This window comes from Dipodomys spectabilis, unplaced genomic scaffold, assembly GCF_019054845.1.
Source record: "Dipodomys spectabilis isolate Male_0828 unplaced genomic scaffold, ASM1905484v1 ptg000609l, whole genome shotgun sequence".
Classification (NCBI taxonomy): domain Eukaryota; kingdom Metazoa; phylum Chordata; class Mammalia; order Rodentia; family Heteromyidae; genus Dipodomys; species Dipodomys spectabilis.
In genome coordinates this window covers 952,979-980,767 of record NW_024871286.1, presented here as the reverse complement: position 1 = coordinate 980,767, position 27,789 = coordinate 952,979, and the positions used below count along the sequence as shown (strand labels likewise).

Below are 27,789 nucleotides of genomic sequence, written 5' to 3'. Positions count from 1 at the left end.
GGAGGCATTGCTCGCCTCTTCCGGTTCGGGCTGTCATGGCGGCGCCCAGCACGTTCGGTCGGCCTTCCTAGCCTTTTTCGGCCCTAGGCTGGCGTGGCACTGCGGACAAGCCCACCTGAGCTTCTCAGACCCGCTCGGGTCACGGCTGCGTCCTGCCCCTTCTTCCGGCACAGTCCGCCATGGAGGTGCCCTGAATAAGCACTTCCGGGCCGGGCTCCGTCGCAGAAGCGCCTCCCCGTTTCCGGCCCTCGCATGGCGGCGCTCCGGACTCACCGGAAGTAGCCCGGCGGAAGTGGGCGGTGCCTTTGCCCGGAAGCGAGCGCGCCGCTGGGGGAAGATGGCGGCTGTGGGCAACGCGGTGCCTGCCGGGGCCCGGCCTCACGGGTCCGCGCCCGGCGGGCCGCCCAGGCCCGGGCCGCAGCCGCGCGCGCTCCTCGCCGCCGGGCCGGCGCTCGTAGCGAGCGGCGACGAGCTGGTGGCCGCCGTGTGGCCGTACCGGCGGCTGGCGCTGCCGCGGCGCCTCACGGTGCTGCCGTTCGCGGGGCTGCTGTACCCGGCCTGGCTGGGCGCCGCGGCCGCCGGCTGCTGGGGCTGGGGCAGCAGCTGGACGCAGGTCCCCGAGGCCGCGCTGCTGGCGCTCGCCACGGTCTGCCTGGCGCACGCGCTCACCGTCCTCTCGGGGCATTGGTCCGTGCACGCGCACTGCGCGCTCACCTGCACCCCGGTAAGCGCGCGCGCGCGGGCGGGCGCCGCCTCCCCTCCCGACCCGCCCCCCTCTCCCTCTCCCCCTCCCCCCGCCAGCCCTCCCCCCCGCCCCCCTCCCCCGCCCCCCGCCTCCCCTCCCCCGCCCCCCGCCTCCCCTCCCCCTCCCCCCGCCTCCCCTCCCCGCCAGTCCTCCCCCCCCGCCTCCCCTCCCCGCCAGTCCTCCCCCCCGCCTCCCCCCTCCCCCCGCCTCCCCTCCCCTCCCTGCCAGCCCTCCCTGCCGCCGCCCCGCCCCGCCTCCCCTCTCCCTCCCGCCTCCCCCCTCCCTCCCCGCCCGCCCCGCCCCCTCCCCTCCTGGGCCGGTGGGGCCTGGCGTCCTGGGGCGCCCTCGCTGCCCTGGCTGGGGCCCGGGCGACCCTCGCTGCTGGGTGCGACACGTGATCGAATGAATGCCAGCTCCGGGGCTGGGCCTGGGGTGGCTCCTTCCGTTTTCAAAGAGGCCAGACCGGGGGTGGGGTGTGAAGGGGGGGCTGGATCCTCACACACACCCCCACCCTCCCTCCATCCCCGGCCCGACCCCAGGAGCGGGAATTGTAGTTCTCCCTAGTGCTTACCTTGAGCGGGAGCTGTTTGTAAGTGACTGCCATGGCTTGTCACCGTGTGGTGACAAGGTGATAAGAATGAATGAGTCAGGGTGCCAAGGGTGCCCGGGGTGTGGGCGTGACCCCTGGGCCAGAGCTGCACCCGCTCTGGACTTGGCCTCCAAAGACACCCAAGTTTGGAGCTCTGTACACTGACACGTACCCCATCCTTCCCCACCCCCCGGCCCCAAAGTGAGCAACAGAGGCCCAGGGCCGGTGGCTCATGCCTGTAACCGAGTTTCTCGGGAGGCTGAGAGCTGAGAAGTGAGGTCCCGTCAGCCCAGGAAGGAAGGTTGATGTTATTTCTAACTTACCAGCAAAAAGAAAAAAAACTTACCAACTCAAGTGGTTGAGTGCTGGCCTTGAGCACAAAGCCAATGGAAGTGTCCAGGCTCTTGAGTTCAAACCTCAATACTGGCTCACATGCACACGCACACACACACGCAAATGAGGGAGGGCAGCGGGAAGTTGATTTACCCCCCTCCCCCAGTTCTGCATCAAGTCCTGGTTCAATGTGTGTGTGGACCCCGACCTCCCCAGTACGACTGGGCCCAGGAGAAGGGCCCAGGTGTGTGGGCTTGGTGGCTTTCTTGGTACAGTGAAAGGCCTCCACAAGCGACAGGTGCAGGAAGGGTTGTTGGGTGAGTCACGCGTGGACTTCCCTGGTGCCCCAGCGCATCGCCGAGCCCCATCTAGGCTTGCCTTCCATCCGTCCCGGGCCGCGTTTTTCTTTCTCTTCCCTGGGTTTCGTTTTCCCCTGGTGTAAAGTGAAACCGTAACACCGATCCCAGTGAAACCGTAACACCGATCCCGGGTGCCAGGGTGGGAGGCGGGCGGCAGCTGCCCGCGCCTGCCCGTGTCACACCTTTGTGCTCTCGGGCTTCACGAGAACTGAGGGCTGTGTGCTTGTTTGTTGTGGCTTCCTGTGCCTCGGTGGCATGGGACACCCCTCGGAGTGGCGCTTTGCCGGGGCCCCCAGGGGCTCCCAGTCGAGGGTCAGCGCAACGGCGCTGGGGCAGCGTCCCGCGCTGGCGTTTGTGGGAGAAGGCTGTCAAGCCCAGCGGTTGAGGCCGGAGAGGGAGGATGTGGACACAGCAGACACTGTCATCCAGGGACTTCCCAGGGGGCAGCCGGGGAGGGGTCCCGGGAAGGTGACATGTCAGCAAAGGCCTGAAGGCATCGAGCTGGTGAGAGCAGCGCTGAGTAGCGGGGACCGCGGAGACGCGGGGAGGAGGCGGAGCTTTGCCCGTGGGCTCCCACAGGCCTGGCCGGTGGGCCCCGAGGATGGGCAAGGAGTCTGGCGTGTTTCTTTCCCTTTGAGCTCACGCGCAGAGCCCTGGCCACGGTGCCTTCGGCCCATCGGCTTCGTGACAGGGAAGCAGAGGCTCAGCAGCCCGGGCTCCTTTGTCGCAGTGGCAGCTGGGGAAGGCCAGGCGCGCCCCGCAGCCCGGCGGCATATCTGGAAGGCGCCATGGAGCCCCACACCCAGCCGCCCTCCCCTGTGGGCCGAGAGGGGCTCAGTGGCTGTGTGTTGCCTCTGGCAGGAGTACGACCCCAGCAAAGCGACCTTCGTGAAGGTCGTCCCGACCCCCAACAACGGCTCCACGGAGCTGGTGGCCCTGCACAGGGACCAGGTAAGACGGCCTGCCGGGCTCACGGGCCGGGCTCCCCCCGATTCCCAGGCCCCGGCGCCCAGGCGCAGGCCGCTGCCACCCAGACGCCTCTGCCGCAGGGAGAAGACGGGCTGGAGGTGCTGTCCTTCGAGTTCCAGAAGATCAAGTATTCCTACGACGCTCTGGAGAGGAAGCAGTTCCTCCCGGTGGCCTTCCCCGTGGGCAACGCCTTCTCCTACTATCAGAACAACCGCGGCTTCCAGGAAGAAGCCGAGATCCGAGCAGCCGAGAAGAAATTTGGGGGCAACAAGTGAGCCCCGGCCCCGGGAGGTGCCCCGCTCAGCGCAGGCGCGGCCCTGCGTGAGACGCTGCCTTCCGCTCAGCGTGCCTCCTAGCAGGAGTCGCCACAAGGTGGCGCTGTGCGCGTGGCTTTGCACGGGAGCCGGCCCGCGGCCTGCCCCGGGGACAAAGCAGGCTCTTCGGCCTCCTTCCTGACTCAGTTGCCTGTCAGGAAGTGAGGGACCTGCTGACTGCAGCTGTCCTCATGCGGGGGTGCGTGGCGGGCCACGCCCCCCCCGGGCAGGCCTTGTTGAGGGCCAGGAGACGTGAGCTTTCTCATGGTCCTCCCAGGCACCCTCCATCACGGTCACCCCCATGGGGGGGACCCTTGGTGGCCAGGCAGGGCGAGGGGGCCCGGTTGGTACTGGTTGGCGGTTCCTTCAGACTGCACCCCCCGTGTGCCGCAGAGGACCCCTGCGGCCAGGCTCTGGGTTCTGGGGCTTCTATTCAGAGTGTGTGCAGGGACGCCTGCTGTGGGGGCGGGGCTCGGGGCGCAGTTCAGGGCCCCTCACTCAGTTCCTCCTTGCTGGGCAGTGGCTGGGGGACTGGACTGTGAGAAGCCAAGGCCCGCAGGGGCGGCGTGGGGCAGCCCGGGGCCCGCACCCAGCCGGCCCGGGACAGCACACGCTGTGTTGCAGGGCGGAGATGGTGGTGCCGGACTTCTCAGAGCTCTTCAAGGAGAGAGCCACAGCCCCCTTCTTCGTGTTTCAGGTAAGGCCGCGGCGCGGGCCGATCCCCTGACCCTGCCTCGCCCATCCCCCGTGTGAGGTGAGCCTGGCGTGGTGCTGGCGTCCCCCGGGGGCGGGCGCTGTGGGGCAGCCACGCGCGGCGGGCACACGCTCCACGCATCCACAGGTGTTCTGCGTGGGGCTCTGGTGTCCTGGACGAGTACTGGTACTACAGCGTCTTCACGCTGTCCATGCTGGTGGCCTTCGAGGCATCGCTGGTGCAGCAGCAGATGCGCAACATGTCGGAGATCCGCAAGATGGGCAACAAGCCGCACATGATCCAGGTGCGTGCGGGGCACTGCTGGCCGCGTGCCTGGGCGCAGCCCCCCCGCCCCTGCTGACCCCCCGGCCTGCCCCCACGCCAGGTCTACCGCAGCCGCAAGTGGAGGCCCATCGCCAGTGACGAGATCGTGCCCGGGGACATCGTCTCCATCGGTGGGCCGCACCCTTCCCCCCTGCATGGCGCCCGTCCCGGCCCTGTGCCAACCCCCCATCCTCCGCAGGCCCGCTGCCTTGTTCTGCATGGCCCCCCCCTGCCCCCCGCTGGCCCCATCCCTCAGGTGGTGCCTGGCCCGGCCCGTTCCAACCCCCCCTCCGCTACCCCCCCCCCCACGTGGCGCCTGGCCTGTGCCAACCCCCCCTCCGCTGGGCCCCCCCCCCATGTGGTGCCCGGGCCTGTGCCAACTCCCCCCTCCGCTGCCCCCCCCCCCTGCATGGCGCCCGGCCTGTGCCAAACTCCCCTCCACTGGCCCCCCCCCTGCGTGGCGCCCGGCCTGTGCCAGCCCCCCCTCCGCTGGGCTCCCCCCTGCGTGGCGCCCGGCCTGTGCCAACCCCCCGCCCTCCGCAGGCCGCTCTCCGCAGGAGAACCTGGTGCCCTGCGACGTGCTCCTGCTGCGGGGCCGCTGCGTGGTGGATGAGGCCATGCTCACCGGGGAGTCCGTGCCGCAGATGAAGGTGAGGCGGAGGGGCCGTGGGGCGGGCCCAGGCTGCGCGCACCACCCCCGGGGGGGAGGGCCCGGGGCCTCACCTGCGTCTCCCACCCAGGAGCCCATCGAAGACCTGAGCCCCGCCCGCGTGCTGGACCTGCAAGCCGATGCGCGGCTCCACGTGATCTTCGGGGGCACCAAGGTGGTACAGCACATACCACCGCAGAGGGCCACCACGGGCCTGAAGCGTAGGTGCCTCTGGGGGCCTGTCCTCCCCCCCTCCCCTCCCCGGGGCTCTTCCCCACCCCGGGTGTGAGCAGGAAACATTGGGCCGAGCTCCCAATGACCACTGTTTGCCATTTGTCTCCCCAGCTGTGGACAGTGGGTGCGTGGCCTATGTCCTGCGGACTGGATTCAACACTTCCCAGGTGCGGGGTGTGGGGCAGGGCTGGGGGGGACACTGGTCTCAGAGCACAGGCCATCCCTGTGAACGGTGACCACAGAGGCCCCGGACCAGCCTCCTCTCCCGGCCGAGGTGCTGGGGCTCCGGGGCCGCGCTGCCCTGGGGGCGGCGGTGACGTGCTGCCCAACGCCGCCCGAGCCTGTCACTGCGCGGGCCGCAGGCGGTGCTGGGGCGGGAGACGGGGGTCCCGCGGCACCCCCAGGAAGGCTCCGTCCCGCAGGGTAAGCTGCTACGCACCATCCTCTTCGGGGTCAAGAGGGTGACGGCCAACAACCTGGAGACCTTCATCTTCATCCTCTTCCTCCTGGTCTTTGCCATCGCCGCCGCAGCCTACGTGTGGATTGAAGGCAAGCAAGCAGCCTGGTCCGCGGCCTGGCCCGCACCCCCCACCCACACCCCACGCCCCAGGCTGAGCGGCCTCTCCACAGGCACCAAGGACCCGAGCCGAAACCGCTACAAGCTCTTCCTGGAGTGCACGCTGATCCTCACCTCCGTTGTGCCCCCCGAGCTGCCCATCGAGCTCTCGCTGGCCGTCAACACCTCGCTCATCGCCCTGGCCAAGCTCTGTGTGTGTCCTGGCGGGGGGCGGGGGGGGAGCCCGCGCTCAGAACCCCCCTGACTGGCCCTGCCCTGCCCTGCCCCGCCCCGCCCCCCCCTCCCCCGCAGACATGTACTGCACGGAGCCCTTCCGGATCCCGTTTGCGGGCAAGGTGGAGGTGTGCTGCTTCGACAAGACGGGGACGCTCACGAGCGACAGCCTGGTGGTGCGCGGCGTGGCCGGGCTCAGGTGAGTCCCCAGGCCGGGCGCGGGGCGCTGGAGGGGCAGGTGGCCCGGCCAGCGGGCGCCCCACATGAGCCGCCCGTAACTGCCCCCCCCCCGTCCCCCGGCAGAGATGGGAACATCCCCGTGGAGACACACCGGGCTCTGGCCTCCTGCCACTCGCTCATGCAGCTGGACGACGGCACCCTGGTGGGCGACCCCCTGGAGAAGGCCATGCTGACCGCTGTGGACTGGACGCTGACCAAAGGTGAGCAGGGGGCGCCATGCACGTGCCCCGCCGACGCCGGGGTCTCGGCGCTCTGGGGGGGGGGCCGGCATGGGGGGGAGGGGACGGCGCGGGGGAGGGGGGCCTGTGTGGGGGAAGGAGGGGGGGACCGCGCAGGGGAGGGGGGGCCTGTGTGGGGGGAGGAGGGGACGGTGTGTGGGAGGGGGGCCTGTGTGGAGGGAGGAGGGGACGGTGTGGGGGAGGGGGGCCTGTGTGGGGGTAGGAGGGGACGGTGTGGGAGGGGGGCCCTGTGTGGGGGGAGGAGGGGACGGTGTGTGGGAGGGGGGGCCTGTGTGGAGGGAGGAGGGGACGGTGTGTGGGAGGGGGGGCCTGTGTGGGGGGAGGAGGGGACGGCGCAGGGGAGGGGGGGCCTGTGTGGAGGGAGGAGGGGGACGGTGTGTGGGAGGGGGGCCTGTGTGGGGGGGAGGAGGGGACGGCGCAGGGGAGGGGGGCCTGTGTGGAGGGAGGAGGGGACGGTGTGTGGGAGGGGGGGGCCTATGTGGGGGGGAGGGGACGGTGTGTGGGGAGGGGGGCCTGTGTGGGGGGAGGAGGGGACGGTGTGGGGGAGGGGGGGGCCTGTGTGGGGGGAGGAGGGGACGGTGGGGGAGGGGCTACATGGGGGGAGGGGGGGCCTTTTTGTGGGGGAGGGGGGTGGAGGGGGGGGCCTTTGTGGGGGAGGGGGGGGGGGGGGCCTTGGGGGAGGTGTAGGGGGAGGAGGGGGAACGGCGCAGGGGAGGGGGGCCTGTGGGGGGGGGAAGAGGGGACGGTGTGGGGGAGCGGGGCCTGTGGGGGGGAGGAGGGGCCTTTGTGGGGGAGGGGGCCTGCATGGGGGGAGGGGGGCCTGTGTGGGGGAGGGGCGGCTGCGTGCAGAGCGAAGTCCCTCAGTTGTCGCGCTTGTCTGTTTCCAGATGAGAAAGTATTCCCCCGAAGTATTAAAACTCAGGGGCTGAAAATTCACCAGCGCTTTCATTTTGCCAGTGCCCTAAAGCGAATGTCCGTGCTCGCCTCCTATGAGAAGCTGGGCTCCACCGACCTCTGCTACATTGCAGCCGTGAAGGGGGCCCCCGAAACCCTGCACCCCATGGTGAGCCCGTCCCGCCGGCCCCGGGCGTGGGGGGGTGGGGTCAGGCCGCGGCTGACGTCCCCCCTCCCCTGCAGTTCTCCCAGTGCCCACCCGACTACCACGTCATACACACCGAGATCTCACGCGAAGGAGCCCGCGTCCTGGCGCTGGGCTACAAGGAGCTGGGACACCTCACCCACCAGCAGGTAAGGCCTGCCGGGCCCCCCTGCCCCGGCCTCCGGACCCCAGCATGGAGCCACGGGGCCCTGCGCCTCGCACACGAGACGGAGCGGGATCCCCGCGCACGCACACATACGCACGCACGCACCCTCGCGCAGAGCAGGGGCCCAGACGGGATGGTGAGCCCCTGTGTGTCCACAGGCCCGCGAGGTGAGGCGGGAGGCGCTGGAGTGCAACCTCAAGTTCGTGGGCTTCATCGTGGTCTCCTGCCCGCTCAAGGCCGACTCCAAGGCGGTGATCCGCGAGATCCAGAACGCGTCCCACCGGGTACGGCCCCGGCTGGCCAGGCCCAGAGCTGAGCCCGCCCGTGCCACCCCGCGCGGTGGGGAGAGACTCGCCCGTCTGTCCGCCTGGTGGCCAGTGTTCTAGTTAATCAGGAGCAGGGAATATTTAGGACATGGGGGAAGTGACTGGCTCTTACCAGAATCGACGGCACAGCACAGTCTCCTCCTTGGCTCCAGAATGTTCTGGGCACATCCTGAGGGGCTGGTGATACATCCCAAGCACGCTTAGCGTGTACGCGGTCCTGCGGGCTTGTGGGAAGGACCCTGGTCCACGCATCACCCGGCGGCTCCGCCCCTGCGCGTCCCCCACCTTGCCCAGCCGTGCCTCTGCCCCACAGGTGGTCATGATCACGGGCGACAACCCCCTCACCGCCTGCCACGTGGCCCAGGAGCTGCACTTCATCGAGAAGGCACACACGCTCATCCTGCAGCCGCCCGCCGACAAGGGTGAGGCCCGGCCGGCCTGTGCTGTGGCGGCTCTGAGGGCCGAGTCCCCCTCCCCAGGCCCAGGGACCCGAGGCCTGGTGCTCGGAGGGGCGCTGTGGCAGGACCCCCACCTGGCCATTGCTGTGCTCCCTACCCAGCGCCTGGGCGGGCCGCGGGGTGGGCAGCGCCTCGCTTCGGGCGGGAGTGGGATGGACACACAGACGCGAGGCTGCCGGGGCTGGGGTCAGGCTGGTGTGGGTGCAGGGCCCCCTCACCCCGGTGTGCCCCCCCCAGGCCGAGCGTGCGAGTGGCGCTCCATTGACGGCAGCATCGTGCTGCCCCTGCTGCCCGGCTCCCCGCGGGCGCTGGCCGCGGAGCACGCGCTGTGCCTCACGGGCGACGGCCTGGCGCACCTGCAGGCCGCAGACCCGCAGCAGCTGCTGCGCCTCATCCCCCACGTGCAGGTGTTCGCGCGCGTGGCGCCCAAGCAGAAGGTGCGTGCCGGGCCCGGGGCCGGGCTCCCGGGGCGACAGGCGCATGGCCCTCACGCACCCTTCTCCCCCCGCCGCCCAGGAGTTCGTCATCACCAGCCTGAAGGAGCTGGGCTTCGTGACCCTCATGTGCGGGGACGGCACCAACGACGTGGGCGCCCTCAAGCACGCCGACGTGGGTGAGCCCCGTGGGGGGCCGCTGAAGGGCCGGCGCGGGGCTGGTCCACACCTCCGCCAGGACCCGCTCTCCTGGGCCTCCCCCGGGGCGGGGGCGGGGGCATGCCGGCCATCTGCCGCTGGCTCATTTGCAGGGCTTGTTCTTCAGGAGTTGGTAGCAGGGCACGGGGAGATGGGGATCGGTGGGCAGCTCCCCTCACCCCGCCCCCGGCACCCCAGGTGTGGCACTCCTGGCCAACGCCCCAGAGCGGGCTGTAGAGCGGCGGCGGCGGCCCCGCGAGAGCCCCAGCCTGGGCAGCGGCAGGGCCGGCTCCAGGAGTGCAAAGACGCGGCCCGCACCCACAGAGGAGCCCGCGCCTGCCTCGCGGGGGGTGAGTGCTCGCGGGGGGGGGGGGGGGGTGAGTGCTCCCGGGGGGGGGGGGTGAGTGCTCGCGGGGGGGTGAGTGCTCGCGGGGGGGGGGGGGGGGTGAGTGCTCCCGGGGGGGGGTGAGTGCTCGCGGGGGTGAGTGCTCACGGGGGGGGGGGGGGGTGAGTCCTGGGGGGGTGTCAGGAGCATGGACGTGGGCCAACCCTGCCCTCCCCACAGGACCGCCTGAGCCAGGTGCTGCGGGACCTCGAGGAGGAGAGCACGCCCATCGTGAAGCTGGGGGACGCCAGCATCGCCGCCCCCTTCACCTCCAAACTTTCCTCCATCCAGTGCAGTGAGTGCCGCCCGCCCCTGCCCTGCTCCCTGCCCCCTGCACGCACCCATGTCCACCTCTGCCCAATCCCCCACAGTCTGCCACGTGATCAAGCAGGGCCGCTGCACGCTGGTGACCACACTGCAGATGTTCAAGATCCTGGCGCTCAACGCCCTGATCCTGGCCTACAGCCAGAGCGTGCTGTACCTGGAGGGCGTCAAGTTCAGCGACTTCCAGGCCACCCTGCAGGGGCTGCTGCTGGCCGGCTGCTTCCTCTTCATCTCCCGCTCTAAGGTCTGAGCGGGGACCCCGGGGCCCGGGCTGTGTCGGGTGGACGGGGGGCGGGGACTGGCCAGGCTCCACGCTTCTGGGCTGTGGTGGTACAGAATCAGCAGTGTGCCTGTGGCGCGGTCCCCGGGGGCTGCCCTGCCGCCGCTGTCTTCATCCGGGCACACATTGTGCCATTGAGCCCAAGGGGCTCCCTGCTGCAGCCCCTCGAGGGACCGCGGGGAGGGCAGAGCCCTGCGCGGGGGGTGGGTGCAGGCCCCACGCCTGCCCTGCCACCTGCCGGCTGTGGTCTGCAGTGGATGGGGAGCCCCAGGGTCACCCTGCCCTGACCTCCACCTGTGCCTGCAGCCCCTGAAAACCCTGTCCCGGGAGCGGCCCCTGCCCAACATCTTCAACCTGTACACCGTGCTCACGGTGCTGCTGCAGTTCCTCGTGCACTTCCTCAGCCTGGTCTACCTGTACCGCGAGGCCCAGGCGCGCAGCCCCGACAGGCAAGTGCCTTCTCCTGTGCCGGGCAGCCCCGCCCCCCCCCCCCCCCCCACAGCCCTGCCCACCACACGTGTCCCCGCAGACAGGAGAGGTTCGTAGACCTGTACAAGGAGTTCGAGCCCAGCCTGGTCAACAGCACCGTGTACATCATGGCCATGGCCATGCAAATGGCCACATTCGCCATCAACTACAAGGTGAGGGCCCGCCCCTGTCCCTGCCCCCCAGTCCGCCCGCTCGGTCCCCCTCAGGCAGCCGTGCACCCCTTGGGTCACAGGGCCCGCCCTTCATGGAGAGCCTGCCCGAGAACAAGCCTCTGGCGTGGAGCCTGGCTGTGTCGCTCGTGGCCATCGTGGGGCTGCTGCTCGGCTCCTCACCGGACTTCAACAGCCAGTTCGGCCTCGTGGACATCCCCGTGGAGGTGAGGGCCGGGTGGCGGGCAGCCCGCGCCCTGCGACCTGCCTCCCGCCGCCTCACTCGGTGCCCTTCCGCTGCAGTTCAAGCTGGTCATCGCGCAGGTCCTGGTCCTGGACTTCTGCCTGGCGCTGCTGGCCGACCGCGTGCTGCAGTTCTTCCTGGGAGCCCCGAAGCTGAAAGTGCCTTCCTAAGACCGCTGCCGCTGCCGCTGCCTGCGGCTGCCCCGGAGGAAACACTCACCCCACTCCCCACAGGGGGGCTGCTCGGCTGCCTCCTCGGAAGACGGAGCTGGCACCGCGGGCCTGCAGCCCCAGCCAGCACCTGTGGTGAATAAAGCAGTATCAGAGATTTTAAGGCACCCATCTTGTTTGTCTCTTGGGGTCCCCACACCAGGGGAGAGGACACACAGCAGGTTCCCCTGCGGCGGCCCGGACCCCTGGAGCTTCTAGTCGGTTCTCTATGTAGCTTGCACCCCGCATTTCCCCACTTTGTTTCCCAAGGTGAGGATCTGGGCCCGGGAGGCTCGGCATCGGTGCTGTCCCTTCCTGTGGTGTGGGAGCTGCCAGCACACCTTCCCCACTGGCTCCCAGGGTTCAGTGCCAGCCTCGGGGCAGGGGTGGCCCTGGCCAAGGCCTCTGCTGGCCCGTGGTCCAGGCGCCTGGTGCCGTGCAAGCGATGGCGGTCAGCCCTTAGGAGGACAGGACGGAATGGGGCAGTGGGGACATTGGTCAGATCCGGTTCACACCTGCCCCGGGCACAGCCCACCACCAGCCGGGCAGCCAGCAGCACGAGGACCAGGGCGCCGGGAGGAGGTGGGGCCCCAAGGGTCTGGGGCCAGCAGTGACCTGAGCCACCAGCTGGGCTCTGGGCCCCAGGGCCCTGGGGCTGAGATGAGCCCTGGAAGAGCTCGGGCCTGTGGTCCAGGTCTAAAGCAGCCTCCATCCGGGGTCTGGAGCAGCTCTGATGGTCATTGCGGGTGACGGCGGGTCAGGACCGGCCCCAGCCACTGGGGCTGTGAGGGATCAGCCAGCAGAGGTCGAGGTGGCTGTTCAGGACCTGCGGGCAGCCTGCGGGGCCAGCCCCAGGCGCTGGGCCTCCCCAGCCCCAGGCGCGCCGGCCGCACTCTCTCTTCCTGCTGGGGGCGTGGCCTCCCCGGCTCGCGCTTCTCGTCTGGGGGCGTGGTGGGGCGTGGCCTCCCGCAGGCACTCAGCTTTCTGGGCTGGGGCGTGTCGGGGGCGTGGCCTCCTCAGGCACTATCGCTTCCTGGCCGTGGTGGGCGTGGCGTCTCGGGGGCGTGGCCTGGGCGGGGCGGGGCGGCCTGGGACCGGGCGGGGACGGCGGCGGCGGAGGCGGCAGGAAGCCGGGGCTGGTCCCCGTGGGCGTGCGGCCTCCCCCGCGACCCGTCCGCCCAGAGACCCCCGAACCCAGCCATGGACGCGGCCGAGCCAGGTAGGGGGCCCGGGGGCCGGGGAGCCGGATGGCCCGCGGCGGCTGCCCCTCACTTCCTAGCCCGGGAAGCCCCGCCTGTCACTCCCCGGAGAGCCGGAGGGGACTCGGCGCCCCGAGGGGAAGGACGCGGGCCTCCATCGGCGTGGGGCCCCCCAGCCGGGGCCGCGCCGACACCCGCCCTCCCCGGGCGCCGGCGAGCCCGCGCCCCGGACGCCGGCCGGGCCCAGGAAGGGGAAGTGGCTGCTTCTGCTTCTGACGGGATGGGGGAGGGTGCCGCGGGGGAGCCGCGGGCGGGTCCCCGCAGGGCCTCCCGCCGCCCGCGGGGGGGGGGGGGGCGCCTCCCATCCGGGTCCCCGGCCGCAGTGCGTGTCCTGTGTCCGGGGCCTGCGCGCCCCGCCGCCCGCGGGTCCCCGGGGTCGCGGGCTGGCGGGCGGGTGCGTGTTCGTGTGCGCGTGTGGACGCCCGCGGCTCCGGCCCGCGTGTGCCACGTGTGCTCCCATCTGCCTGGCCCCCGGAGCTGTGGAGCTCCATTGTCCAGCCCCCCCTCCCTGCCTCCTGGACGGCCCGGGGCCGGATCCAGGGGTCTGTCCGGGCGTCTGTCCGGGGCCGGCCCCGCTCTGCCCAGCTGCCCCGCCTGGCTGCGTCTGGTCCATCTGCCCGGTCCATCTGCATCGTCCTCCATTCCTCCCTCCCCAAGCCGAGCACCCCCCCAGACTGATGGGGCGCCCACTGCGCGGGCGGGCGCGGAGGCGGGGGTTGGCCCCGTGTCACACTCTCCTTCCCCACCAGCTCCCGAGAGCAGAAAGAGGTACAGTGACATCTTCCGGAGCCTGGACAACCTCGAGATCTCCCTGGGGAACGTGTGAGTCTGAGCTGGGGTCCAGCAGACCTAAATCCCAAGCCGTGTGGGTGCCCTGAAGCCCCTGCAACGCCCCGCACCTTCCCTGACACCCTGAGCAGTCTGAGCTGGGACTGCAGGAGGGCCGGGGCTGCCAGGTGCTTGGGGGTACAGGGAGAAGACCCCACCAAGCCTGCTTGTGACCCTTTAAATGGCTGCCGTCCTTACTCCACGAACGCCAAAGTTATCTAGTCTCCCTCAAACCTTTTTACCAGGTTCTATTAGGAAACCTCACCTGGAAGGTTGCTCAAGGCTCACGCCTGTCATCCCAGCTGCTCAGGAGGCTGAGACCAGAGGATCGAGGGTCGAAGGCAGCCCAGGCAGGAAAGGCCCTGAGAGTCTTTTTTTTTTTTTGGGTCTGTCGTGGGTCTTGAACTCTGGGCCTGGGCGCTGTCCCTCAGCTCTTCAACTCAATGAGGCGAGCGCTCTACCACTTGAGCCACAGCACCACTTCCGGTTTTCTGGTGGTTTATTGGAGATAAGAGTCTCACGGACTTTTCCTGCCCAGGTTGGCTTTGAACCATGATCTTCAGATCTCAGCCTCCTGAGTAGCTAGAATGACAGGCGTGAGCCACTGGTGCCCAGCTGTCCCTGAGACTCTTATCTCCAGTAAACCACCAAAAAAAAAAAACCAGCTGTACAGCCATGGCTCAACTGGTAGAGTGTCAGCTTTGAGGGAAAAGCTCAAGGACAGCACCCAGGCCTTGAATTCAAGCCCTGGACCTGCACGTGCAGGTGCACACACACACAAAGCACGCTAACCTGTGTGGAAGTGTAGCTGAGTGGTAGAGCATTTGCCTCACGCGTTTAGGGCTCTGTATTCACGCCTCCTGTCCCTCCCTTCAAAATCCAGCTCCCGCCGCCCCGTGCACCGAATCCTCAGGTGTTCCACACACAAGAGATGCCCAGAGGTGACATCCAACACTGTCCCCTGAACATGCTGGGGTCCCCAGAGCCTCTCTCCCCCTAATAGGGCACATTGGTCAGAGGTGACCAGTCTGACACCTTTGTCCCCAGAACCTTTGAGATGCTGGGTGGAGATGCTGTCCTCCCGGAAAACATGGAGCCTGCCAAGATTGCCACGGCTGCTGAGGTGGGTCGGGTGGGGGGGATAGGGAGGAGGGACCCCCGGGGAAGGGGAGCCCTGGCCTGCTTGCTCCTGAATGCGGTTTCTCCCCTGCCCCCAGACCAGTGAATCCAGCTGTAAGAGCAGCTCCTCCTGGGACAGTCCTGTACCCCTCACAGGTAGGGTTTTTGTTTTGTTTTGTTTTGTTTTTTGGCCGGTTGTGGGTCTTGAATTCTGGGCCTGGGCGCTGCCTCTCAGCTCTTCAGCGCCACTGGAGCCACAGCGCCACTTCCGGTCTTCTGGTGGTTCACTGGAGTTAAATCTCATGGAGTTTCTTCCTTGGGCCAGCTTTGAACCGTGATCCTCAGATCTCAGCCTCCTGAGTAGCTAGGATGCCCAGCTGGTAGAGGAGTTTTGAGGGGAGGATGGGGGGGGGGGTCCTGTGCCAGGCACTGTACAGATCCAGGGAACATGACGGCGCAGTGGGTAGAGCGCAGCGGGTAGGCTGTGTAGCACAGCCGTGGAGAGTGTTATTGACGGGTGCTTCCTGGAGCCATGGGGGTCACAGCAGGGGCTCCTGGACAGGTCTAGAGCTCAGAGTTCAGAGGTGCCCCTGATTCTCCCAGGAGAGGAACTGGACCTGAGACTCATCCGGACCAAGGGGGGTGTTGATGCCGCCCTGGACTATGCCAAGACCTGGAGCCGCTACGCCAAGGAGCTGCTGGCCTGGACGGAGAAGAGAGCCAGCTACGGTGAGCACTCCTCCCGCTCCGCCCCCCGCACCACGCTCACCCAAACCCCACTGGGCCCCAGACTCCCATTGTCTCCTTCTCTAGAACTGGAGTTTGCCAAAAGCATCATGAAGATCGGGGAAGCTGGCAAAGTATCCATCCGCCAGCAGGTAGCAGTAACCAGACCTACCCAGGCCTCAGTCCCCCAGTCCCCAACCCCGCCCCCCTCCCCATCTTCAGAGTATCTCATTATCCATCTGCCAGAGCCACATGCCGCTGCAGTACATCTACACCCTGTTTCTGGAACATGACCTTAACCTGGGAGCCCTGGCCCTGGAGACCCTGGCCCAGCAGAAAAGAGATTACTACCAGGTGAGGGGGCAGGACATGCGGGACACTAGAGGACCAATCCCTTTGCTCCTTATAACGGAGCCGGAAGTCACTGCTTCCGCCATCTACCTTTCTCTGATACGGAAGCTGAAGCCGATATGCTTGGGAACTTGCCCAAGGTTACCAGGCTGAGATTCAACCCGGGCTTCCTGTGCAATTGCAAAACAGTGCAATTTGTGTGTGAGGAGCGGTGAGATTGCGGTGTCCTCAGGAAAAAAACCATGGGGCATCTGAGTGATCACTGAAGCTCAGTTCTGCGCCTGGATATTGGTGTGGGGGGAGACAGGCACCAGTGGCTCATGCCTGTCATACTAGCTACTCAGGAGGCTGAGGTCTGAGAATTGAGGTTCAAAGCCAGCCTGGATGGGAATGTTCATGAGACTTTTGTTTGTTTGTTTTTTGGTTGTGGGACTTGAACTGTGGGCCTGGGTGCTGTCCCTCAGCTCTTCAGCTGAAGTCTAGTTCTCTACCATTTGAGCCACAGCACCACTTCCGTTTCTGGTGGTTAATTGGAGAAGAGTGTCCATGGCCTTTCCTGTCTGGGCTGGCTTTGAACCTCGATCCTCAGATCTCAGCCTCCTGAGTAGCTAGGATGACAGGTGTGAGACACCCGCACCTGGCTCCATGAGACTTATTTCCAATGAAGCCCCAGAAAAGCCAGAAGTGGAGTGGTGGCTCAACTAGCAGAGCACCAGCCTTAGTGCCGCAGGCCCTGAGTTCAAACCCCATGCATGCATATACCAAGGCCGGGGATTCAATTCCCGGCACTGAAAAAAGAGAACAGGGTCTAGCAGGGGAAAGGCACATGGGCACCAGGACTTGATCAGACCGATGGAGTGGACCTGAGGTGCCCTGACCACCTCATCCCCTCCCTCTCCCTTCCTCCCTCCCTTCCTCCCTCCCAGCCCCTGGCCGCCAAACGCACAGAGATTGAGAAATGGCGGAAGGAGTTCAAGGAGCAGTGGATGAGGGAGCAGAAGCGGATGGTGAGGCCCAGGGCGGGGGTGGGGCCGCGGGGTGTCCGCGGGGGGGGGGGGGCGCTGACCTCCACCCGCCCTCCCCTCCCGCAGAACGAGGCTGTGCAGGCGCTGCGCCGGGCCCAGCTCCAGTACGTGCAGCGCAGCGAGGAGCTGTGGGCGCGCTCGCTGGGCTCCCCGGAGGACCCGGGGCCCCAGGCCTCGCCCGCGCCCAGCAAGCAGCAGGAGCGGCGGCGGCGCTCCCGAGAGGAGGCCCAGGCCAAGGTGGGGACCCGGCCGCCCTCCCCTCCCGGGCGTGGGGCGCCGCCTCCCTCCGCCGCCCTCCACACGCGCCCCGCCGCCTCGGTTTCCCCAGGCGCAGGAGGCCGAGGCGCTGTACCAGGCCTGCGTCCGCGCGGCCAACGCCCGGCAGCAGGACCTGGAGACCGCCAAGCAGCGGATCGTGTCGCACGTGCGCAAGCTGGTGCTGCAGGGGGACGAAGTGCTGAGGCGGGTGAGTCGCCCTCCCTCTTCACGGCGCCCCCGCGGGGTGCCCCCGCCCCCCCCCCCCCCCCTGGGTCGCCGGAACTCGGCACAGTCTGCCGCCCCTCCGCCATTCACTACCCGGTCCGCACATGTGGAAGGCCACGCCTCCGCGCGCTGACCAATAGGGTTAAGCTCTACCCCTGGCACCCCATGGCACGTGGCTCCTCCCCCAGAGCACTGGGCCACACCCCCAGTCACTGGCCAATTAGGACAAGCTCCACTCCCAGGATGCTGAGCTCCGCCCCCTATCATTGACCAATAGGGGCAAAGCTCCACCCTGGCTGTGGATACCAGGTCATGCCTCCACACACTGATCTGGGCCTGGCTCTTCCCCCACAAGACTGGGCCCCTCCCCATGTCTTAAGGTGACCAATAAGAGCCTGGATCCCCCTCCCGCTCTTGCTCCGCCCCCGGAGCGCCAGGCCCGGCCCCCTCCTTGACGCCTGTCTCTGGGGCCAGGTGACGCTGGGCCTGTTCAGGCTGCGCGGGGCGCAGGCGGAGCACGGGCCCCGCGCCTTCTCCGCCCTGGCCGAGTGCTGCGCGCCCTTCCAGCCCGGCCAGCGCTACCAGGAGTTCGTGCAGGCGCTGCGGCCGGAGACCCCCGCGCCCCCGCCGCCGCCCTTCTCCTTCGAGGAGTTCTCGCCGCCCGTGTCCAGGTGGGGCCTCCCTCTGCTCGCTGGGGTCGGGGCGCAGGGCTGGGCTCCAGGCCGAGCCCTCACCCTGCGGGGAGGCCGGTCCCGGGTCCTGGGAGGGTCAGGGCCTCTCCAGTCCCAGAGCCTGGACACCCCGGGCCGCAGAGCTGCGCTGCGCCCGGGTTCTGTCCCGGGTTCTGTCCCCGCAGTCCCGTTTCCCGGGGTGCAGCCCTCTCCTCTCTCCTGCCAGCGCCCCTGCGGACGTGAGGAAGAAGCCCTCCGGGCCCCCACCCCCGAGGCTGGACGAGTGTTGTGGGGAGCCAGGCCCGTGGGAGGACGCAGGCGCGGGCTGCCGGGGTAAGCGCGGCCCGGCCCCGGGAGCGGCTGGCGCGGGCTGCGGACGGTCCTCACCGACCTGTCCCCACCCAGGGACGCCCGGCCCCGCGCCCGGCGGGGATGCGGACAGCCTCGGGGGCAGCAGCGAGTCTCGATCCCTGGACTCTCCCACGTCCAGCCCAGGTGAGGAGAGGCCACGCACTGGCCTTCCATCGAACGTGCCCTCTGACCTCTGACCTTGCCTCTGCCTATCCGCCTATTCCCTCTACCTCTGACCCTTGAATGGGATTTCTGATCTCTCCCTAAGGGGGCGGGGGGGGGTCCCCAGGGTGATCCTACAATCCCTCGTGACCCTGTGACCCCAGGCTCTGGCGCACGGCGGCTGATGAAGGCCGCGTCCACGGGCACCGAGTCCTCGGATGACTTTGAGGAGCGTGATCCCGGTGAGACGGGAGGGGTGCGGGCCTGGGGCTGGGGGGGGGGGGGGTGCGGGCCTGGGGCCGGGGGGAGGGGTGCGGGCCGGGGGGGGGTGCGGGCCTGGGGCGGGGGGGGGGGGTTGCGGGCCTGGGGCCGGGGGGGGGGGGGGGGTTGCGGGCCTGGGGCCGGGGGGGGGGGTGCGGGCCTGGGGCCGGGGGGGGGGGCCGGGAGGGGGGGGCAGGAGAGACCAGGCTCCTGACTCGGCTTCCCTTCAGATCTGGGAGATGGGCCGGAGAACGGGCTGAGCAGCCCCTTCAGGAAGGGGTCGCTGTCCCCCGCGGCGCAGACCCACCGGCTCCGCCGGCTGCGGGGCCCTGCCAAGTGCCGAGAGTGCGACGCCTTCATGGTCAGCGGGGCCGAGTGCGAGGAGGTGCGGCCCCGCCGACCCCGCCCAGGACCCCCCAGCCTGAGACCTCCCCCTCCCGCTCCCCCCAGGACCCCCCCCCCACAGCATCCTCTCTCTGAGGCCGCCCCGGTCTTGAGGCTTCGGACACCCTTTTCTGACCCCACTGACCCCAGTGACCTCTTGACCCTGTGCCCTTGACCTCCAGTGCTTCCTGACCTGTCACAAGCGCTGTCTGGAGACTCTGCTGATCCTGTGCGGGCACCGGCGGCTCCCGGGGCGGACGGCCCTGTTTGGGGTGGACTTCGTGCAGCTCCCCCGGGACTTCCCCGAGGAGGTGCCCTTTGTGATCTCCAAGTGCACGGCGGAGATCGAGCACCGCGCCCTGAGTGTGCAGGTAGTGCCTCTGCCGTGGCCACCCCGTCCCCGCCCCGTCCCCGCCCACGTCACCACCCGGGGGTCCCCCCTCTCCACCTGTCCCCCAGGGCATCTACCGGGTCAGCGGATCCCGGGTCCGTGTGGAGCGGCTGTGTCAGGCCTTTGAGAATGGCCGAGCCCTGGTAGAACTTTCTGGAAACTCACCTCATGACATCACAAGTGTCCTCAAGAGGTTCCTCCAGGAGGTGAGTGCTCAGGGGAGATAGTAGCGGGCGGACTCGGGCTGGGGCCCCCCCGAGGGCCTTGCTCTCACACTGTGCCCCCTCGTCCCAGCTCACCGACCCCGTGGTCCCCTTCCACTTGTACAACTCCTTCATGTCTGTGGCTAAGACCCTGCGCACGGACCCCGGGGGCGCCCCCAGCCCCAGCCCTGAGCTGATCCACGAGCTCAAGAGCCTCCTGGTGCAGCTGCCCAACTCCAACTACAACACCCTACGCCACCTGGTGGCGCACCTGTTCAGGTGTGGGCTGACCCTTCCCTGGTCACGTGACCATGCACTGTTTTCCCCCCCCCCACCTTTGACCTGTTCCCTGGGTTCTGACACCTGATCTCAGGCTCTGGATGGGAATCTCCAGGGGTGACAGGTGGCCTGGCAGCCCTGCAGGCTCTGCCCTTCCCTTGTCCAGCGGCCTCCACCCTCTGCTCACCCTCGTCCACCTGTCCTCAGGGTGGCCACACAGTTTGAGGAAAACAAGATGTCTGCCAACAACCTGGGCATTGTGTTTGGCCCAACGCTGCTGCGGCCACCAGATGCCCCCAAAGCCCCGGGCGCCAGCTCCGTTGCCTGCCTGCTGGACTCCACACACCAGGCCCAGCTGGTGGAGTTCCTCATCACCAACTATGAGCAGATCTTCGGGATGGACGAGCTGCCCCTGATCACCGAGCCACTGCCCCAGGACCCCAGCCCCGCCCTGGAACCCCCCACGACCACCCCCCAGCCTCGGCCCCCAGCCACAGCCTCTGAAGCCAGCCCAGACCCCACGCCGCACGGTGCTCTGGAGGCGGCCATGCACCCCCAGGTAGGAGCCTGCTGGACCCATGGGTGCGGATAGTGCCTTAACTAGTTCAATGCTCTGGCTGTCTCTGTCTCTCTCTCTCCTGTGTGTGTGTGATTGCTGGTACACTTTTTAGCTCGAGGCTAGCGCTGTACCACTCAAGCCACAGCTTCACTTCCAGTTTTTGATGGTTTGTTGGGAATAAGCATCTCATAGAAGCCTGGCACCCATGGCTCCCACCTGTCATCCTAACCACTCAGGAGGCTGAGATCTGAGGATCGCAGTTCAAAGCCAGCCTGGGCAAGAAAGTCCGTGAGATTCTTATCTCCAATGAACCACCAGAAAACCAGAAGTGGCTCAAGTGGTAGAGTGCTAGCCTTGAGCTGAAGAGCTGAGGGACAGCGCCCAGGCCCAGAGTTCAAACTCCATGACTGACCAAAAAAACAAAGCGTGGAGTGGTGAAGTGGCACTCACAGTCCAAAGGAACTCATTGCTCATCAGCCGGAACCCACGTGTGAACCAAGAAGATGAACTGGGGTCTCAGCCTGAGCCCTGACCCCCCTGACCTTTCTTGCTCACAGCTGGCGCTCTTCCACTTGAGCCACAGCTGGTTTTCTAGTGGTTTATTGGAAATAAGAGCTTCATGGACTTTCTTGCCTGGGCTGGTTTTGGGTCCAGTCGTGGGGCCTGAACTCTGGGCCTGGGCGCTGTCCGTCAGCTCTTGAGCTCAAGACTATCGCTCTACCACTTGAGCCAAAGCACCACTTCCAGCTTTTTTTCTTTTTGCTTATGTGGTGCTGAGGAATCGAACCCAGGGCCTCAGGCTTGCAAGGCAAGTGCTGTACCACTGAGCCACCTTCCCAGCCCTTGCCTGGGCTGGTTTTGAACAGCAATTCTCAGATCTCAGCCTCCTGAGCAGCTTGGATGACAGGTGTGAGCCACCAGCACCCGGCTCAAAGGACTTCCTGTAGCTTTCCCAAGAGTCTCAAGGAATCTGGGGGGTCACATTTTTGGGGTTCTCCCTGCAGAACCCAACTCTGCAGAATGACCTAAGAGAGGAGGAAGGTGAAGACACCCAAGATGAAGGAGGAGAAGGTGCGTATGTTGGGGACTAACTCGGGCATTGGGGGGGTCCCCTGCCCGGGGGAGGGTGGTATGTGGAGAACTTGGGATGCCCAGCTCTGCCCAGCACTGACCCCTCCCCACACACAGTGTCCAGCCCAGGCTCTGAGGACCCCGTCCTGGGGACGCAGCCCCGCGGCCATTTCAGCCGGCAGCCGGTGAAGTACCCGCGGGGGGCCATGCACCCTGTCACTCAGCAGCTGTCCAGTTTGGCCCTGGTGGCCTCCACGCTGCCTGAGGACAGCTCTCCAGGGAGTTCGAAGGGAGGGGGTCCTGGCCCTGCTGCAGCTGCCCCCGAGGGGACCCCCCTGCGCCGCACCCCACTGCCCAAGCACTTCGAGATCACGCAGGAGACAGCCCGGCTCCTCTCCAAGCTGGACAGCGAGGCTGTGTCCCTGGCCCCTGGAGGCCCCAACGCCCCAGCTCTGGAGGAGGAGGACCGCTTCTGACCCCACCCCCAGCTCCTGGCTCGACCCGACGTCCGAAGGGCCCAAGGCCCCAGACACTCAGGGGAGATGTCCCAGGATCCCCCCTACCGGACACTATGGTCTCAAGTGTCTGGACCACTCGGGTCGGAGGTCACTCAGGGTCAATACAGGTCACGACGCAGGGGTCCACCCAGTCTCTGACCTCTGGAACTTTAGTGCTGCTTTGACTGCGACCCCAACCCCACCCCCGACTCCACACCCTGGCGGTGCCTGGGGTCCTGTGACCTCTGAATAAACGTTTTCTAGTATCTTCTTGCCCATCTGTTTCTCCCAAGAGAGGGCCCCGAAGGAGGCCGCCCCAGGACCTGACCCATCGCCCCACTTGACCAACCAGGAGAGGCCGAGGCCCGGGTCCCATGGCTCGGACCTGTGATCGGTCCCCTCCGGGACCCCAGAGCCCCGCCCGCCGACCCAGGCCAAAAGTTCAGGACCCCAGCTCCACCACGGGCGGCCGGTGACTCACTGTCCACCGGAGGCGGCCTGGCCTGGCCCGGGGAGCCCAGCCGCCCGCGGCCCTGACGAAAACCTAGATCCTATCTCAGGAAAAGGCCCGGGGCGGTGAACCGGGTTCGAGGCCCACCGAGCAGACTCGGAGGAGCGGAGGGCCCGGCCGAGGGTCACGCAGCCCCCCTCCCCGAGCTCAGTCGGGGCCCAGCCAGGCGCCGATAACCGAGACAATGGGGCTGTGTGCTCCCCGCGGGGCCCAGCACGCCCCGGGCCCGGAGGCGGGGCGAGGGCGGGCAGGAGGCGGGGCCCAGCACGCCCCGGGCCGGGAGGCGGGGCGGGGGCGGGCAGGAGGCGGGGCCCAGCACGCCCCGGGGGCGGGGCAGGGTGGAGGCTGTGCCAGGGACGCGGGGGCGGGGCCCAGCACGCCCCGGGGGCGGGGCAGGGTGGAGGCGGGGCGGGGGCGGGCAGGAGGCGGGGCCCAGCACGCCCCGGGCCTGGAGGCGGGGCGGGCAGGAGGCGGGGCCCAGCACGCCCCGGGCCGGGAGGCGGGGCGGGGGCGGGCAGGAGGCGGGGCCCAGCACGCCCCGGGCCGGGAGGCGGGGCGGGGGCGGGCAGGAGGCGGGGCCCAGCACGCCCCGGGGGCGGGGCAGGGTGGAGGCTGTGCCGGGGAGGCAGGGGCGGGGCCCAGCACGCCCCGGGGGCGGGGCAGGGTGGAGGCGGGGCGGGCAGGAGGCGGGGCCCAGCACGCCCCGGGCCTGGAGGCGGGGCGGGGGCGGGCAGGAGGCGGGGCCCAGCACGCCCCGGGGGCGGGGCGGGGCGGGGCCCAGCACGCCGGGGGCGGGGCCAGAAGCCACGGGGCTGGCAGTAAGGGCGGGGCCCAGCACGCCAGGGGGTGGGGCGGGGCACGGGGGCGGGGCCCAGCACGCCAGGGGGTGGGGCGGGGCGCGGGGGCGGGGCCCAGCACGCCAGGGGCCCGGGGGCGGGGCCGCGGGGAAGGGAGGCGGGGTGGGGCCGCGGGGGCGGGAGGCGGGGCGGGGCCGCGGCTCTCGGCTCGGCGGCGGATTGGACCCTAAGGTGGGGGCGGGGCCAGAGCGGAGGGGGCGGGACACCGAGCTCGCCCCGCTCCGCGCGTGTGCTTTGGCCATGTGGGGGGGTGGGAGGGAGACCGGGGGCACTCAGTCTCCCCAAGTTTGGAAATTGCAGGCATGGGAGGCCCACAGAGATTGGGGTAGGGGCTCCTGCGCCGGAAGTGAAAAGGGTGACGGGAGGGACGGAGGAAATGGGAAACGTGGGGAGCTGTGGTTCCGGGAGACCCCACTTCCGAAGGCCGGCCTGGGCGGGACTTCCCCAGGTGTCGGGGGCGGGGCTACGCGGCTTCTATGAGGGGGCGGGGCCTCCCCTGTCGCGGTAGGCGTGGCCAGGGTGGGTTATCCCAGCGGGCGGGGTCGTGCCGGTGCTGTGGGCGTGGCCAATCTGTGGGCATGGTTGGTGGGGGCGTGGCTCCAGATCCCGCCTCTCCCGCTTCCCGGGCCGCGGGCTCTCCACTCCCGGACGCCGCTGGCTTCCCGCCGGGCTCGGCCGCACAGGGCCATGGGTCGCCGGCCCGCCGCGAGGCATCGAGAGCCCGGCCCGAGTGCGGCCTGACCAGGTAAGGCCTGCCCGGGCACGGAGGGCGGGTGCGGGTGCCGGGGCGGGCGAGCCCCTCCCCCAGCCGGGGCGCGCGGAGGCCCCGCCGCCTCCGGACCCGCACCGGCTTTGTCCCGGAGACCGCCGGGTCCCGCGCACAGCCGCCCCGCGCGCCGCCTGCGCCGGGAGCTCGCGCCCAAACCCTGCCGCCGGCTTTCGGGGCGGCCCCTGCCCGCTCTGAGTCACCCCGGCGCCGGGTGCGCGCGGGGCTCAGCCCGGGCCCGCCCCGGCCTCGGCGGCTCGCTGTGCCCGGCGCCCGGGTTCCCCGGGTCCCCGATCTCCCGGCCCCCGCCCATCTCCCGGGTCCCTGGTCCCTCTATCCTCCGGTCCTCCGGCGCCCCGGGGGCCCCAGCCGCCCCGCCGCTCTCGCCCCTTTGTCCGGCCCCGCTCCCCGTTCCCCCGCCGACCTGGCCCCGGCCCCCGCGCGAGGCCCGCGGGTCGGACTGGGCCGTCGAGGAGCCAACACAAAGCACCGCGTCTCGGGATCGCTCATCAAAGGGTTCATTACCGAAAAGCGCGGGCCCCTCCCGCCCAGGTCCCCCGCGGGGCGCCGCCCCCCTCACCTCGCTGTGTCCGTCCGTCCCTCTGTCCGTCTGTCTCCCCTCAGATGGTCACTATGGGCCACTGCTACTACAACGAGACCATCGGCTTCTTCTACAACAACAGCGGCAAGGAGCTCAGCGCGCACTGGCGGCCCAAGGACGCGGTGGTGGTGGCGCTGGGGCTGACGGTGAGCGCTCTGGTGCTGCTGACCAACCTGCTGGTCATCGCCGCCATCGCCTCCAACCGCCGCTTCCACCAGCCCATCTACTACCTGCTGGGCAACCTGGCGGCCGCCGACCTCTTCGCGGGGGTGGCCTACCTCTTCCTCATGTTCCACACGGGCCCGCGCACCGCCCGCCTGTCCCTCAGCGCCTGGTTCCTCAGGCAGGGCCTGCTGGACACCAGCCTGACGGCGTCGGTGGCCACGCTGCTGGCCATCGCCGTGGAGCGGCACCGCAGCGTGATGGCCGTGCAGCTGCACGGCCAGCTGCCCCGCGGCCGCGTGCTGGCGCTCATCGCGGGGGTGTGGGGGGCCGCCCTGGGCCTGGGCCTGCTGCCCGCCCACTTCTGGCACTGCCTCTGCGCCCTGGACCGCTGCTCCCGCATGGCGCCCCTGCTCAGCCGCTCCTATCTGGCTGTGTGGGCACTGTCCAGCCTGCTAGTCTTCCTGCTCATGGTGGCCGTCTACGCGCGCATCTTCTTCTACGTCAGGAGGCGGGTGCAGCGCATGGCCGAGCACGTGAGCTGCCACCCCCGCTACCGAGAGACCACGCTCAGCCTGGTCAAGACGGTGGTCATCATCCTGGGTGAGTGCCCCTGCCCTCCCCCACTTCCCCCTACCCCACCCCATGGACACTTTATCTGGGAGAGCAGGCTGGAAGGGTGGGGTGATCCGAGGAGCTGCCAGGGAAGGAGAAGCTCCGAGGCCGAGCCCGCATGGTCAGCCCGCAAGGCCTTGAAAGGCAGGTGCAGGCCCCGCTGACTCCTGTGCTTCATAGGAAGCCTTTCCCGACCCCCACTGGACTGGTGCTAAAAGGACTTGGGTGGACACACATCCTGCCTGCCGTCCCAAAACAGGGCTGACATTTTGTGCCGGTCCCGGGTCTTTTTTCTTTTTTGTCGGTGGTGGGGCTTGAACTCTGGGCCTGGGCGCTGGCCCTGAGCTTTTTCACGCAAGACCAGCACACCGCCACTTTGAGCCACAGCTCTGCCTCCCGCAGTTTTGGTGGTTCATTGGTATCAAAAGTCTCATGGAGGACTGGGAAGGTGGCTCAGTGGTAGAGCGCTTGCCTTGCATGCATGAGGCCCTGGGTTCGATTCCTCAGCACCACATAAGCAGAAAAGGCTGGAAGTGACGCTGTGGCTCAAGTGGTAGAGCGCTAGCCTTGAGCTGAAGAGCTGAGGGACAGCACCCAGGCCCAGAGTTCAGGCTCCACAATCGACAAAAGAAAAAGGCTCATGGACTTTCCTGCCTGGGCTGGCTTTGAACCGTCCTGCCTGGGCTGGCTTTGAACCGAGATCCTCCGAGCTCAGCCTCCTGAGCAGCTGGGATAGGAGGTGTGAGCTAAGGATTGGCTCAGTTGTCCTCAATGAGATTTCCACACAGAAGCTTCCAGGGCCCTGACCACCCTGAGCAGAGCGGCTGTGTGGAGTCCTGTCTTAGTCCCTGCCAAGCCAGCTCGGCCCACGCCCCACGCGGGGCCCGGCTCGGCTCAGCCCCGCCTCCGTCCCGCAGGGGCGTTCGTGGTCTGCTGGACGCCGGGCCAGGTGCTGCTGCTCCTAGACGGGCTGGACTGCAAGTCCTGCAACGTCCTGGCCCTGGAGAAGTACGTCCTCCTCCTGGCCGAGGCCAACTCGCTGGTGAACGCCGCCGTGTACTCCTGCCGCGATGCCGAGATGCGCCGCACCTTCCGCCGCCTCCTCTGCTGGGCGTGCGGGCGCCGGGCCGACCCCGGGGCCGCGCGCCCGTCACCCTCCGCCGGGCCGGGCGCGGGCGCGCGCATCGCGCTGCGGGAGAACGGCCACCTGCTGATAGACTCCACCCTGTAGCCCCGGCACTGCCTGGCGCGGGGCCTGGGCCTGGCGCGGGGCCTGGGCCGGGAGGAGAGGCCCACCGGCTCCCGCCTCTGTCCTTCCCTCAGCTCAGGTGTGAGGGGTTTGTAATGGATGGTTTTGTTTTTGTTTTGTGGGTCGTGGGCCTTGAACTCTGGGCCTGGGCGCTGTCCCTCAGCTCTTCAGCTCCAGGCCAGCGCTCTACCACCTGAGCCACAGCGCCACTTCGGGTTTTCTGGTGGTTCACTGGAGACCAGAGTTTCATGGACTTTCCTGCCCAGGCTGGCTTTGAACTGCGATCCTCAGATCTCAGCCTCCTGACGAGCTGGGATGACAGGCGTGAGCCAGAGGCACCCGGCGGCGCCGGCAGCTGTGGTGATGGTGGACAGTTTTGTACCGTGTTGAGTGACCTTCCCATGTCCAGCTTCCCGGCAGGGTGCAGTGGGCTCTGCTGGGCCACCGGCTCCATCTAACAGCAGAGTGAGGGGTGCTGGGGAGGCCTTCATTAGCACTGAGGGGCTCACAGGGAGACCCCATGCGGTGGTAAGGCTCACTGTGCTGTCTCCATCCGTCCTGCTGTCCTGGATCAGTCTCCCGGGGCTTGGGCTCTGGAGGAGTCTTTTTTTTGTTGGTGGTGGGTCTTGAACTCTGGGCCTGGGCGCTGTCCCTCAGCTCTTCAGCTCAAGGCTAGTGCTCTACCACTTAAGCCACAGCGCCACTTCCAGTTTTCTGGTGGTTCATTGAAGATAAGAGTTTCACAGACTCTCCTGCCCAGGTTGGCTTTGAACCTCAATCCTCAGATCTCAGCCTCCCAAGTATCTAGGATAACAGGTGTGAGCCACCAGTGCACAGCTTCTGGAGGAATCTTGATGTGGCATCTCCAGACTCTCACTTGTGTGTGTGTGTGTGTGTGTGTGTGTGTACATGCTCGCATACCAGTACTGAGGCTTGAACTCAGAACCCTGCACTCTTTTTCCACTCAAAGCTGGCACTCCATCACTTGAGCCACAGCTCTACTTCCAGCTTTCTGCTGGTTCATTGGAGATGAGACTCTTATGGACTTTTCCGTCTGGGATGGCCTTGAACCTTGATCCTTAGATTTCAGCCTCCTGAGTAGCTGGGGGTGACAGTGAGAGGTGCTTTCCTGGCCCTGTCTCTCCCAAGCTCGGTCACTTCAGCTTCC

General features: G+C 68.2%; 3 protein-coding genes across 4 annotated transcripts; all 3 read left to right on the top strand.

The window, feature by feature from the left end:
• The first annotated feature begins 200 nt into the window (after positions 1–200).
• Atp13a1 (ATPase 13A1) lies at positions 201–11,364 on the top strand. The gene is given in 27 exon segments (XM_042671271.1): positions 201–724; positions 2,888–2,977; positions 3,076–3,266; positions 3,934–4,006; positions 4,151–4,174; positions 4,176–4,307; positions 4,389–4,458; positions 4,871–4,977; positions 5,068–5,197; positions 5,322–5,377; positions 5,633–5,759; positions 5,841–5,978; positions 6,079–6,199; positions 6,304–6,440; positions 7,367–7,542; positions 7,617–7,727; positions 7,903–8,028; positions 8,384–8,492; positions 8,766–8,965; positions 9,045–9,141; positions 9,359–9,510; positions 9,726–9,840; positions 9,917–10,113; positions 10,456–10,602; positions 10,683–10,790; positions 10,871–11,014; positions 11,091–11,364. Coding segments are annotated over 27 exon segments (3,576 nt in total). The 5' UTR covers positions 201–337; the 3' UTR covers positions 11,202–11,364.
• Positions 11,365–12,345: 981 nt separating this feature from the next.
• Positions 12,346–22,126, top strand: LOC122100819 (GEM interacting protein). 2 transcript variants are annotated; one of them, XM_042671174.1, is made up of 21 exons: positions 12,346–12,459; positions 13,249–13,321; positions 14,375–14,450; positions 14,545–14,602; positions 15,050–15,175; positions 15,260–15,324; positions 15,419–15,526; positions 16,450–16,530; positions 16,615–16,785; positions 16,877–17,014; positions 17,506–17,702; positions 17,929–18,035; positions 18,108–18,197; positions 18,380–18,457; positions 18,707–18,861; positions 19,043–19,231; positions 19,320–19,457; positions 19,546–19,733; positions 19,941–20,292; positions 21,297–21,363; positions 21,481–22,126. In XM_042671174.1, the coding sequence occupies exons 1-21, from the start codon at positions 12,441–12,443 to the stop codon at positions 21,837–21,839; spliced, it is 2,835 nt and encodes a 944-aa protein (XP_042527108.1). In that variant the 5' UTR covers positions 12,346–12,440; the 3' UTR covers positions 21,840–22,126. The 2 variants fall into 2 exon arrangements, with proteins under 2 accessions (XP_042527108.1, XP_042527107.1); XM_042671173.1 differs by having other exon boundaries at positions 17,929–18,197.
• A 2,492-nt stretch (positions 22,127–24,618) lies between these two features.
• On the top strand, positions 24,619–26,603 carry Lpar2 (lysophosphatidic acid receptor 2). Its single transcript, XM_042671190.1, has 2 exons — positions 24,619–25,360; positions 26,290–26,603. Exons 1-2 carry the CDS (start codon positions 24,619–24,621, stop codon positions 26,601–26,603), a joined length of 1,056 nt encoding a protein of 351 aa, XP_042527124.1.
• The last annotated feature ends 1,186 nt before the right edge of the window (positions 26,604–27,789 follow it).

Bases quoted from the DNA above. Each gene is read 5' to 3' on its own strand.
- Lpar2 (XM_042671190.1), top strand. From the start codon at position 24,619: ATGGTCACTATGGGCCACTGCTACTACAACGAGACCATCGGCTTCTTC. The intron at 25,361-26,289 runs GTGAGTGCCCCT...TCCGTCCCGCAG, and splicing joins GACGGTGGTCATCATCCTGG to GGGCGTTCGTGGTCTGCTGG.
- LOC122100819 (XM_042671173.1), top strand. The intron at 18,862-19,042 runs GTGCGGCCCCGC...CTTGACCTCCAG, and splicing joins GCGGGGCCGAGTGCGAGGAG to TGCTTCCTGACCTGTCACAA. The intron at 19,734-19,940 runs GTGTGGGCTGAC...ACCTGTCCTCAG, and splicing joins CTGGTGGCGCACCTGTTCAG to GGTGGCCACACAGTTTGAGG.